This window comes from Centroberyx affinis, unplaced genomic scaffold (assembly GCF_046629955.1).
Source record: "Centroberyx affinis isolate AG114_WGS23_722 - 3 ecotype Tasmania unplaced genomic scaffold, CSIRO-AGI_Caff_v1 ptg000277l_1, whole genome shotgun sequence".
In the NCBI taxonomy this organism is placed as follows: Eukaryota; Metazoa; Chordata; class Actinopteri; order Beryciformes; family Berycidae; genus Centroberyx; species Centroberyx affinis.
Genome location: NW_027278956.1, coordinates 273,471 through 286,769, shown reverse-complemented (window position 1 = coordinate 286,769; position 13,299 = coordinate 273,471). Strand labels below are relative to the sequence as shown.

At 42.6% G+C, this 13,299-nt stretch overlaps 1 protein-coding gene across 3 annotated transcripts in view; it reads left to right on the top strand.

Moving 5' to 3' along the window:
* The first annotated feature begins 2,877 nt into the window (after positions 1-2,877).
* Positions 2,878-13,299, top strand: part of lin7a (lin-7 homolog A (C. elegans)) — a 28,128-nt gene continuing 17,706 nt past the window's right edge. For all 3 annotated transcript variants that reach the window (XR_011694765.1, XM_071512388.1, XM_071512395.1), the window contains exon 1: positions 2,878-2,943. Coding sequence is in view for 2 of the 3 variants with exons in the window: in XM_071512388.1 (XP_071368489.1) it covers positions 2,907-2,943 (37 nt within the window). In the remaining variant the exon portion in view is untranslated. The remainder of the gene's footprint in view (positions 2,944-13,299) is intronic.

Below are 13,299 nucleotides of genomic sequence, written 5' to 3'. Positions count from 1 at the left end.
TGTGGAAAGTCATCAGTACTTTTAATACAACATCCAGGATTATGACTGTAGATGGTGTTTCCATAGGGAAATGGAAATGAGTGCTATTTCCCTGAAGGGGGCGTCACCATGCAGCCTAATGGTTTAGAGAGAAAGCTTGTGTTTGGGGTTCGAATCCCCTGGTAAAACCTGGGTGCAACAGGCTCTCCCTGTTACCCTTGAGCAAGGCATTTCCATCCCTAACTCTCCGCAGTGGAGCTGCTCAGCGACTAGCAGTAAAAGCCTGTGGCTGCACCAGGCAGCTCCCACGTGTGACAATCTGTATGAATAATAAAATCACCCTGCAACGTCCCCCCCCCCCCTCAGGCTGTTGCTGTAAAGAAAACAGTTTTTTCAAATGTCAACTTGCCTCGTTGAGAAATAAATATAAATTCCAAAATGTCTGCCAGCGTGCCGCCCACGTGTTTACATGACGATCGACTCCATTATCTGTCAGCAGCTGCCTGATGGAGCTCGACAGCCAACAGCAGTGCTGCTGGAGGAAAACAGCCTGTCACATGCAAGGAAACCTTTACACAACTGTTACATAAACACATTAGATTCTTTACTCTATCGGATCACCGGTGTGTCTTTCTATCTACGTGTTGTTGTTTTTTCAGGACCTTTTAGAGTGTGACATGCCATACAGATCGCTGTCAATGCTGCGAAGGGATAAGAGGGTTGTCTTGTCAAAATATATTAACCTGTGTTTCTTTTTAATAAGCACAAGATGAGCAATTACTGTCTGGACATGACGCACGCGCATTTGTTTAGCGGAGGAACACCCTGCTGTCTCTCAGAGCAGAAATACAGCAAAGAGAAGGCAGCATCCCACAGTACCAATCAATTAGATGCAGCGTATTGAACATTTAATGACTCTACCTGTTGAATTCATCACCTGTAATGGGAATTACCGCCTACAAATGGAGCTAATCTTATGAGCTACTTTTAACCTCCTAGGCAAACGTTGCATTTGTTTGTTTTTGTCTTGCCTACACGTGCGGCGCATCTTCTTCTGTGGGAAGTGGAGGCCTCTGAGAAATCAATTCACTTCCAGTTAAAAGGGCTTTAAGAGCACCGTGGCCTAATCCCACCTCTTTAAAAAAAAAAAAAAAACTGTATTCCAGCCCATATGGACTGGAGCCCATAATCTCCTTGTGCCCTCTTTCTCTCTGCTCTCTAAGCCCTCTCTCTCCATCCAGCCCTCCAGCCCAGCACTTACCACCAGTTTACATCTGCGTGCAGCTGGGTGGGACCGTGCGCGGCTGGAGCTCGCCAGCACATATGGACTGTGTGCAGTTGATGAGAAGCGTGCAGGTTTAACAGCAGTTTCAGATCAAAGACAGAACAGATTAGGAGGACGGCGCGTTCCCTGAAATGTACTATGGGGGCCTTGAAAATGATAGGATTCCTCACAGAAAACTTGAATCTAACTGTGAATTGAATATGCATTTCATTCCCTTGTACTTCCTTCATTACACAAATTCCATAGTAGCAATGTGACTATACAATTTAGGTAATTGGTTCCCAAATGAGTATATTCTACAAAAAGTAGTGTTTTTTTAAGCAAGGGAAAGACAAATGAGATTCAAATCTAGTTTCCATGTAAAATACTGTGTGATTTTGTTGTGAATAATTCGGCACCTGGAAGACTATTGGCACTCGCCTCAGGAGGGGTTCCAGTTTACAGCTTGTATTTGTCATGGTCCAGACATGGGTTGCGAACCATATGAGCGGTTACGGTGCCTTGGACCTCCCAAATCAGGGATTCGCTACATGAAATGACTGGCTGTGTACGAATTATGCCACAGCATCAGGCTCCATTAGGCAGCAGATCTACAGTGAAAGAAGAGAGCCAGTGGTTGGGTTCCATTCTGTGATAACACCCATAAACATGAGGATTAATCCATAAGCCCTTTGACTGAGGTTCACAACCATCATTCAGTCCTTATCAGGCCGCATGCCTACTTAACATGTAGCCCAAGGAAGAGATAGCAGGCAGCATGGCTCAGTGCTTCAGCATAAACCTTAAGTGCAAGTGTGGATGCAATCAATTGATCTCTGAAATGTAATGAGTGAATGGATGGATTATGGATGGCTATGCATACACACACACACACACACACACACACACACACACACACACATGCAAGACACTGAGATTCAGTATCCAAACCCAGGGGCATCAATTCACTGAATCCTAATGTATGATGAAGCCATCCGATATCATTGTAGAGTTTTTTCACTTGACCTCCATAATAAAAAAACAAAACAAGATCAAATCAAATCTGCCCCCACCTTTCTATACCCAGTCGACACCCATTCTGCAAAAATTGATCCATCTTAGCAAGTCATCTCCTCTAGATTTGAGTCTGAAAAATCCTATTTTTCTCAAACTGAGTGAAAATATCTGCCAGCTGGGTTTGAGATCATTTCACTTGTTTCCAGTGCAAATCAATTTGTGTCATGAATTACCTTGAAGTGTCATATTTTTGATACTAGTGGATTGCTCTGCCTTATTGTGCCTTATCTGAAACAAGTGAATGGGAAAGTGAATAGAAAAGTAGAATTATCGCATCCCCAATTGGCCGCAGGTTTTTTTTTTTCACTTGTATAAAGAAAAAGCAGGATTTTAAGAGTGAAAATAACATGCTAAAATGGACATTTATTTTTGCAGTGCCTGTGTAAACCTCTGGTCTCTCTGCATCCAGTGCCAGGTGATGAGATATTATGAGGATGGAGGTAGATTAACCCCCCTCCTCCCTCCCTCCCAGCCACTCCCTCTCCCTCTCTCCCTCTCTCCCTCTCTCTCTCTCTCTCTCTCCCTCTCCCTCTCTCTCTGATGCTGCAGCTCCTGTAGTCTCTCCAGTCTCCAGTAAACAGCAGTCATGGCGACAGTGGTCCAACCGCTCACTCTGGATCGAGGTAAGGCGCACAAAAGCTTTTGCAATTTGCGCTTTTCATTATGGGCTGATTCACGCTGTGGAAACTTCAGCGAGGAACTGGCAACCCGCTGTAGCTCCAGATGCTCGTGCCCGTGTTGGATTTTGCTTTAGATTTTCCGCGCGAGCCGTTATTCCTATAGGCAACATGAGCTCGGGCTATAAATGGCTTATTCTAAATAAAAAGCCGTGTGGCGCGTGCAGAACGGAGCGCTTGTTGCCTCTATTGAACTACTGCTGGGGCTTTTAATGGCACATTCATTCATTCACCGCCATTTATTTGACAAAGTAATAAGCTTACAGCGCTCACGGCGCCTTTCGTTTATTTCTATCTATATTATGTAACCTCCTCGGCAATATTATCCAGTTATAGCCTGTTTTTATGCTGTTTATGTAGATAAAAGGACAGGAGCCTTATCTACTGCACCGCTTTAGCATGGAAATCTACTTTGTTAGATACGTTACAACTTTTGTATTTGAATTTTACAGGTGCAAAGGAGCTTGGTGCCTTTATAGTAAAATATGAACCCACGATACAGTTGTTGTTTTTATCTCCTACCTGTTGGGAAATACAATGTAAGCAAATTGCAAGGGCTAATGATATATAATAATAATAATAATAATAATAATAATAATAATAATAGGCTACAGTATAATACCATCTTGCTCGTGCACATGCACCACAAGTACTGTTTACCGCATACGAGCTGACAGTAGAGTATGTATCTAACCTAATTGCAGGTCATGTGACTTAAACACTGTGCATCCTCTGGAGACCTCATTCATATTTATCACAGCAATACACATGCATGTAAAATGAATTCTCACATACCTGAACAATCCATTTTACCCTTATATTCCTTTGCAAAGCTGTCTCCATCGATTTCTACCTGATGGGAAAGAACTAATGCTATAATACATTTTAGAAAGATGCTGTACACATATCACAGCAAAACTATGAGTCCCTATAGGAATATCATAGTGATACCATAGGAATAAAATAAAGAAAATACTATAAAGAAGCCTTTCATACATTCACTACTGAGTAGCACAGACACACGTAAGTCCCTATAGGGATATTAGAATGATTTCTTGTTATAGCTGTCTATTCTTGAATTGCAAAGGAAAACTCCCAGGCTTATATTCAGACCAAAGGCAAACCTGGTGTTGAAATGTAATATTGCACAAGCATTACATGGGAAACGGATGCTGTCAAAAATAGAGAAAGGAGACTAGCTATTTCCTCTGTGCCAAGTAAAGCTAGCATAGCATTTTCCAATCACTGCCAAGTCACAAGAAGTGACTATAAATACATTTTACCTGGTGGGTTATTATGCAGGAATTAATCTGACTGATGGCACTTGTAATTTGGAATCAGCCAAAGTAATTAGCCACAATTGATTATTCTCTGCTATAAGAAATTAGGTTTTTGTCCACATACTGAGTTGCATCTGCTCCTTTGGAATGGATGACTCTTAAGTTGAATCCTCCTAGGCAATCAAGCATATTGGTGCATAACTTCAACTTCTGGCAGGTGCTGAAGTACTGTACCAGTTTGAAGGAGTAATGAAATGAGTCCAAGATTATGCGAGGCAAGCAGATAAACAAGGCAGCCCACTCTTTTCCCACCCACCACCCGTCTTGTGGAATTCAGTAATTACAGGAAGAGGCATCACCGGCGTACGTAGCGGTTGCACTGATAAACAGGCCTTTACATCACCGAGCCAGTAAAGGTCTTCAATCTATGCAAAATGTCAGCATTCATGCAACCTTATCTGAACCTGGCCATCTGCCAGGGCCCTGACTCTGATATGGCAGCAGCCTGAAAGATGACTGATCCATATTCACATGTTGTGGCCTCATCCAGCCAGCGCTTTGCAGCTGTAATGACATGAGGAGTCATTATGATGGTTTCACCCTTCAGGAGCTGTCACAGAGGCAACATTACAGGCTGCAACAGTCTTTTGTCAGCTGTGGCCACTTTCAAGGAAACACTGTAATTGCTAATGAAAAGGTAGCCTCGCCTCACGCTGGGAGAAAGCCTTAAGAGCCAGGTTGCTGAGTCTGTCAAACAGCCATTGATGTGCAGTTTCAGAGCGGCGGCTTGGCCTGTCGGGTCACGGCGGGGTGAGAAAACCTTACATCACCGGCCTTCCTGTTATTGTCATAGGAACTCGCAGAGATAAGCAAGCAACACGCCCCACCAAGAGCGATGGTTTTGAGCCTCATCTGTACTTTCTATAAGACCGGTCTGCCTTCTCTGTAGAGCAGGCGGTAAAAGACTGAATACAAAGCGGCAGGTCCCACAGAAGCCAAACTTTTAGCTGTGAAATGTTGAGAGCAGAGATCAGGGCGGCCGTATCTCAATTGCAGTCAGTCCAGGAATTTTGGCAAAAACCTTCAGATAGAGAGCAAGCCAAAAATTCAAGTGTGATTAACCCTATTGCCAAAGGAGGGGGCTTTTGTGTGCCATCACTTCAAATCGTAACACCTAGGGAATGGAGAAATCATCAGTTCAGTAGAAATCAGCCAACCTGATGGAGAAATGAGTCTATTGTGAATTGAATGCATAACAGATATAATCAAACTCACTGGCAAACTCACAGCCTCACAATTTACAAATCCATCAATTACACACTTCATTCCCAGAACATGCATATAGACTGTGATATAGTGCAGGCTTAAAGGACAAATCCACCCTCAGATCCTCTTACACTGTTATGCATCATTAATAATGTAATGATCAATGCACTCCAGGAGTTGAGTTGTGATGAAGTGTTGCGTTGGTGTATCCACTTGCCCTCAACCTGCCTCGTCTACTTCTACTTCAGTTAGTGATTGCCTACATTTCCCAGAATGCCTTGCAACAACCCCCAGAGGACAGGACTGGACTTGTAGTCTGGGTTTTACATGTGGGTGGACAGAGCCACAGTGATAGCAATAGCATAATAAGAGCAAGAGCGAAAGGTTTTCAGGTCAAGAAATAGTGAGAGTCACCCCTTACTCAAATTGCAACCTGTCTTGTGGCTGCATTGCATTCTGGTCTATTGAGGCTGCCGTCAGTGGAGAAATTGGTCTCTCTCCTCTGCTATGATGGATTTCTCCCTGTATGACTGTTGAATGTCAATGTAAAATGGAGGCTCTAGAAAGAAACCCTCATTCTTTGATTCTGAGGGACTGACACCAAAACCTGATGTTTACCTTTAATGTTTTAGATCCTGCTATCAGACTCCATTGTAGCTGCTGTAAATATCTCAACATGACATCATGTTTTGGCCCGTTATCTGTGGGAATAAGGAAAATACACCACCAAACAACAAAAAGCCGATAGCTGTTTTTAACAGTGTAAGTGTTTTAGAGTGGAGTTTTACTTTAATGTAAGACTCCTCTCTGTTAGGTGAGGGGATTTTATGGAAAACAAGATCTACTCAGTTCAGAGGCCGTTTTTCACAGCCTCCAAGCTTCTTTTTCCCTCAGGAAGAACCGCAGCGTGCCAGTCTTTGTTTTCCTCTCAGAGATCACGGCTAGTTCACTGTTTTGAGGCCAAACCTCATTCTCATCACATGCTTTCAGTCACACCAGCGACACGGAGGATTAGAGGGCGGCTGAAAAGCCGACGTCACTCTTTTAGAGAGAGGCTGCAAACGCAACACGCTTCTCCTTAATACAGAAAGAAGCTCCACAGAGTCATTTGTCTGGGATGGACACCGTCCCATTAATCAGCCGGGATAAGGAAGACAATAAGAGTGTGATGGTGTTGGTGTCTGCCTTAACCACAGTCTCCTGCAGGAGTCATTAGCCCAGGAGGAGTGATTTATTTGCCTGTGCGTTGAGGGGAATGTCACGGCAGGGCAAATTAGTACTAATTCGCTTGGCTTGGGGACAGGGCTTGTTTGGTAAAGCCTTGCCGTCCCATTCCACTCATCCACAGTGTGGTAATTGCAGTTTTTTATGGTTGGAATTAGCAGCAGAGTCGCCAAGGGCACCAAGGACACACAGGTCAAACCGGCGGTGGCAGATGGCAAGGCCTCTTCAGGACAATTTATTCTAGCGTGCATGACATCCAGATAGCATCTCTCAGGGTGCTTCCATATAAAGCTAGAAGAACAGTCACCGAGAGGTCATTTTCGCCTTTTACCTTCACTTGCATAGGGGAAAAGTGAAGTTTTATTCAAGCCTCAAAGTCACAGCTTGACAGGATCATCTCACTGATAAACCTTATTATATTTTCCAAGGTCTCTCAGTTTTAATTACGATCACTTCCACGGTTTAATGAGCTAAGCTACTGATGTGGACATGTTTATTTACACCGCTGCGGTTTTGTCAAAATGACACTGCTAAGTATTGGAAATGAATTACATCCAGTTCTGCTCTCTATTATAAATGGACTAATTATCCCGGAATATTGGAGCGCTGCCCAGTGCGAACACAGCCCAAAACAATGTTGTGGGGCCTTTGTTGGGCGCTGAAGCCTTCATTACGTGTCACTGTGGCTTTGTTCAGCTCTGTGCCTTTTCTCTAATCAGTGAATGATGACGATGACCTTTGTTAGTCACAGCCTGATGTTGAAGAGGTGGGGGAATCAGTGTTCGCACAGCTGCAGTCAGTCATTTCATTCTGGGTTCCTTCCATTTATGCCGTTATATTTTATTGCTTTTGTTTTTATGGTGCAAGATTCTTGGCACCGAGTAACTTGGAAGATCTCTGGGTGCAAGCATGTGTGTGTGGGTACTGACCATGAGTGTGTGATGAGATCATTGGTTGTATAATTGAATGACATATAATGATACTGGGTGTCCTGTGTGGGTCTACGTGCAATTTGTTGTCTGATTCAGTAAATCAGACCATTAGTTAGGTGTAAATGTGTTGGAATTGACTTTTTTTTTTTACCCACCTTCCCTCAACTTGCCTCGTCTACTTCTACTTCAGTTAGTGATTTCCTACATTTCCCAGAATGCCTTTCTACAACCCCCAGAAGGAGTGTGAACTTGTTGCTCTCAATCAGCATATGAGCATATAAATATAGCTAGTGAGCCAACTAGTTCATGAACAGTGGGGCGTGTCTACGATCATGGCCGCACCACAACCTGTCTTGTAGCTGCATTGCATTCTGGTCTATTGAGGCTGCTGTCAGTGGAGAAATTGATATCTCTGCCTCTTCTACAATGGATTTCTCCCTGTATGATTTTTGAATGTCGGTGGAAAATGGTAAATCTAGAAAGAAGCCCTTTCTCTTTGATTCTGAGTGACTGACACCAAAAGTTGGTTTGTTTTAGATAGATGAAACATGTTCTCTCTTCCATTTTCCTTCAAATGTTAGTCTAATTGACACACATACAATATGTAGCTTCATGTTTTGTCTCCACTGCTCTTCTCTGCTTGTGTTGTTCACTCTGAATGATGAAAAAGATTGCTAATCTCTCAGTAAAGTACAAGTTGTCGAGGTCCATTAATATTGGATGTATTGGTAGCAGAGCTGTTTTCCCAAGCTCCCATCTATGTTATACGACCTCTGGTCCTTTGCTCTGTTTATATGATGACTCAGCTGTTAAACATCCTGCACTTTGGTGTGAAAGAGAGGGTGAATATTGGAAAACGGTTTTCTGGTAAATTAAGTGATCATCTGTTACTTTTATTGTTTTTCCTTTGAAGCGGATTGAAGCGTTTTAATCCCTCAAACTGAATGGCATAAGGGCAATAGAGTGAAAGGGACAGACAGTAGTATAATCAGTTGGGGACAATTAATTAAAAATAACATTAGTTTTAAGGACTTCAGTGTTGAAAGCTGCAATGGAATTATGTTTCAGAAATGTTGATGGTTGTTGATGATTCATTCATGAACATGTAATGAATAATATCATGACTCTATTATCAGTGTGCAATGCAAACCTCTTCAAAAGAGTGTAGTGAAGTCTCGAAGGCCACATGATTAAAAAAGCCCTGTTATTATACTTAGCTCATTTAATCAGTAAGTATCACTAATGAGAATGGCCCCATCCTAAGTACAGCAGAGGGAAATGAACTGATGGCAGGATGTCACCACTCTGCCTGATATGGCAACAGTGCATTAAACTGTATTAACTGTATCTTGATGTGGCACGCGCTTGGTTACTTTGATTGGTCTCACAACTCCTCATAAACGTCAACAAATAGCGTGTAATTACATCTGCTGATTTTGCTTTGCATTACACATTGATTAATTATTTTGCGATATACCTTGATGTCGTTTTTCATAGCTTCCCTGGCAGATAATGAGATTCTTTCTTTTGTACCATGCTGCTTTGAAAAGCGTCTCATCTTGCTACAGCGGGATCAGCTCCCTCCTCCTCTGAAGAAGAATTGTCTGTCAAACTACACAGTGAAAACGACCTAATTGCACACCGTCTGTTTGCTTCACAGATATGCTAAAATTGGCAAGCGCGACCTGCCTTTGTCAGTGTGGAAGTTGAGCATATAGTTAGGCTGGAATTATTATTTTCATTGGCGGGGAGGAGAAACCTCATACAGATGCTGCTCACATCTGGACCCTCTGAATCCCCCTGAGCGCAAAGCCATGGGGTCTCTGGGTGTAGAGTGGAGTAAATACAATAAAGCACTGGAAGGTATAAGTGGATTTCCCTCCATGAAGTTTCCAGTGAACCGTTGCTGAGGTCGGGGCCCCTAAGAAGAGAGCAGTAGAGCAGTAGTGCTGTAGAACCGCTTTGTGAAATGCTACCAAATTTAAAATGTGCAGCAATTGTCAAAATACTATTTTAATAGCTATCAACTATAAATTGATTCGACTTGCCTGGTGTGATGGACAGCAATTGCAATGTCCCAAAAGTGCAAATTCTGCATACCAGCGTTTCAGGTAGCCTGAAGCAAACACACAGCACTTCAATTTGGTTTCTTCCTCTTAGCCATGAACTGACTGCATTTGCATTTACTCACAACTGGTGTTGGGGAAAGTTAATTTTAAAAGTAATTTGTTGCTTTACTTTTCTGCTGACCTTAAAAAGTAACTAGTTATGTTCTTTATTAAAAGTAACCACTTCATAAACAATGACAAACAATATGACTTATGCTGCCGTTGTCATCGACCATTATTTTAAAATGCCATGCAAGACTATTGCTCTGTGTTTACAACAGCAAGCCAATCTCATTTATATCAAGCATTCTTAGATTGTATTTTTTCAATAAGCAGCACGTTGTCTGCACATTATAAAATAAAAATAAAAGCAACATTGGAATAAAAAAAAAGACTAATAATGGATTACAAGAATTAAAAACGCATGAAGTTACTAGTTAACACAAAATGTAATCTGAGTACTCCATACTACTCCATAGTACTACATAAGCTAATATAAGGAAATACAGTATGGTCCATGCATGTTGTTATCACATGGCAGAGAGATGGTTAGTCATGGGCGGGATAATGTTTCCTGTATTCCCCTCCAGCTGAGGTTATTCATAGACCGTGCTTATAACAGCCACACCATGTGGGTGCTGAGCACATACTTAGTGTAGCACTGAACCATGCTTCATTTGTTCTGTACGCCACGTTTCTCTGCTATAGGTACAACCTGGGATGAATGTGGTCTTTCCCCATAGTAACGGCAGTATTATCAGAGTGTGCGGGGTCGTTCTGGGGCTTATTCCCTCGCTGGCCCTTCTCCTTGCTAGACTATTAGGTAATGTAATGTGTCATTTCGCTGCACTCGTGATTTGGGAATCATTTTCCATGGATGTGACATAACTGTGTGGCTGGATCCCCTGCAGTCATCCCAGCTGCTTTGTCAGGAACACAATCACCCTCCACTGCCTCTTCCCCCGGGTTTTACACCCTTCTGATCACAAGTCGCACAGCTCATTTGATGTCCCAATTTTACGTGATGCATACCAAACACTGGATACTGGAGCGAACGTTTTTGCTTGAATCAATGTGGCTCTTTGTTCCTGCAGGGTGGAACTGAAGACATAAACAAAGAGAAAAGATTCACTGTGCTGTGCAATCTGGTCGAAATAATCCACCAGACATATGCCAGTTTATCAGGCCGGTTTACATGGCACAATAAGACCAAGCCTTGATTTGTTTACACATTTCCTCACAACTGCATCTCCCGTGTGAATGAAAAACAGTGTGACAGCAAGGCAGGAAATCTTCACAGCTATATTCTGTGTGAGATTAGATATCACTGGAAGCAGTAAAGGGAATAAAAATATGCAATTACCTCTGAGCTGCTCAGTGAGAACCGGGCGCTATATGATTACCACTCATCACCACTCATTATTGAGTGGATACCTGCAATTACATTGTCCTGTAATCACTGTTTCTGTGTTCCTTAGGTCTTATATAGGGATAATTCTGCAGAGGGACATGACATAGACTGATTGGACCAGGAATACATTTGCAGTCATTATTCCAGTTACCATGGTTGTTAATGTAGACCTAATGTAGGTAACAGTTGCACATTAAATCGAATTGAACTTGCATCGCTCCTCTGTTTGATGCAAAGCTGCTGAAATTGAAATTACCCCAATTCGAGTTAAAAGAATGCATCAGGCAGTAGGCATCACTTCTGATTAGGAGCAAGATGAAAGCAGTAAGAAAGAACCAGCCAAAATGTCTGGGATATCAATCTTTGAAGTAAGTTCCAGTGCCTTCAAAGTCCTTGACGTGGATAAAGAAAATGGCGCTAATGAGCATGTGAAAGCAAATAACAGCAGAAGAAAAAAAAAAATCTTTCCTGGATGGCCCTTGACCTCCGTTTAATGAGAAAGAAACGCTTATAAAAGTCCTAGACAGATGCCCTTGCCGCTTGGAAGCGTACCAGCGCATTACCAGCTATTCATAGTCAGTGTTTTTGTTTTTCATAGAAGGGAAAAAACCGACCCATTCACCTTCCTAGCGAATATGAATGCACTTAGGAGGATACCAACTCTTTGAAACCTCCACATGATGGAATTTATTTGTTTCAGGCGAGAACAGTGGAATAAACTTGACTGAATTAGCCATTTCACATCTGCCAAATATAGGTAGGAACAAATCTCATGGAGAGTTTGCATCCCTTCCCCTTGTCTCCACTCTTTCTATCCCTCCCATACACACCTTCTGTTTTCTACCTAGCATTCTGTCTAATTTCATCTGCACGACTCAACCCTTAGCCATCTTTACAAGATATTCGGAGTTGAGTTGGGTGATTAATGGCTGATTAACATTATCCTGACAACTCGCCGCCCTTGCCAACGCTCATATGCCGATAGAATTCTCACTGGACAGTTCTCTTGAGCCGTAACCAATCTCGATAGGAATTGAGAAGGCAATTTCGAGTGGATCAATATAATCCGCAGTGCTTTATTACACAGGGCTTGAAATAGAAGCGGGCATCAGATTGCTGCACGGCATGCTTATTGTCTCCACATATAGTATAAAAGCACAATGAAATAAAAGTTATTTTGTGTGTTTCTCATTGCCTTTTATGACCATATACAGTTTGGACAAAAGTCGGAGAGCCAGACCGCTTCTTCCCTCGTCTCCCACAGGCTTGTAAACAGTAAAAGCTTTTCTGTCTGCCATCTGCTTTATTGGGTTACTCTATATTCCCAGACTCCAATATCAGTGAGCGTGATGTTTGTTGTTGATCGCTGTGTTCTGCAAAAAGGGGACATTGGTACAACCCACCTGAGGTAATACCCAAGGTGATGATGTGGAAAGAAACTGATTAGCCGGTGTGGAAACTGTATTAACTGCTTGTTAACAGTGAAGCCTGATTGCCCGAAGGAATACATTTTCCCTTTACTGCAGAGATATTAGGCCTTTCACGTCAGTCACACTTGTGATTAGTGAGTAAAAATATAATTTAACTGCAAAGTAATTAAAGTTGTGCGAGGCAACTTTAGGCCATTGGCGAGTGCGTCAGAAGAAAACGGGTCACACCGACTTGTTCATCACGTTTTTTTCTAGCACACACACCAAGATGGCTGACGCAGAACACAAGTTTTGCAAGATACTGTGTGTGTATGCGTGCCCTCGCAACCTTTCCGTATCGATCGATCCCTGTTGGCTGAGCAAACATGCTTGGAATTGCGGAAGGTACAGAAGAAAAGATGCTGTTGCTGCTCATGCCGGATTTGCTTGATGCCAGCGAGGGAGGTGACATGCATCTGAGCCAGCGACCCACCTGTCAGTCAAACAGAGGGGGGTGAACGGTTACGACCTTGCCAAGGGTGTGTGTCATTTGTGTGTGACAAATTATGTCAGAAAAAGGAAGTAAACAAACTGGAAAAAGGATGTAAGCAGTCTACTTTGGAAAGCACTCACAAAACTGTCTTATGAGATAAAACATCTTGTAGCTTAGGC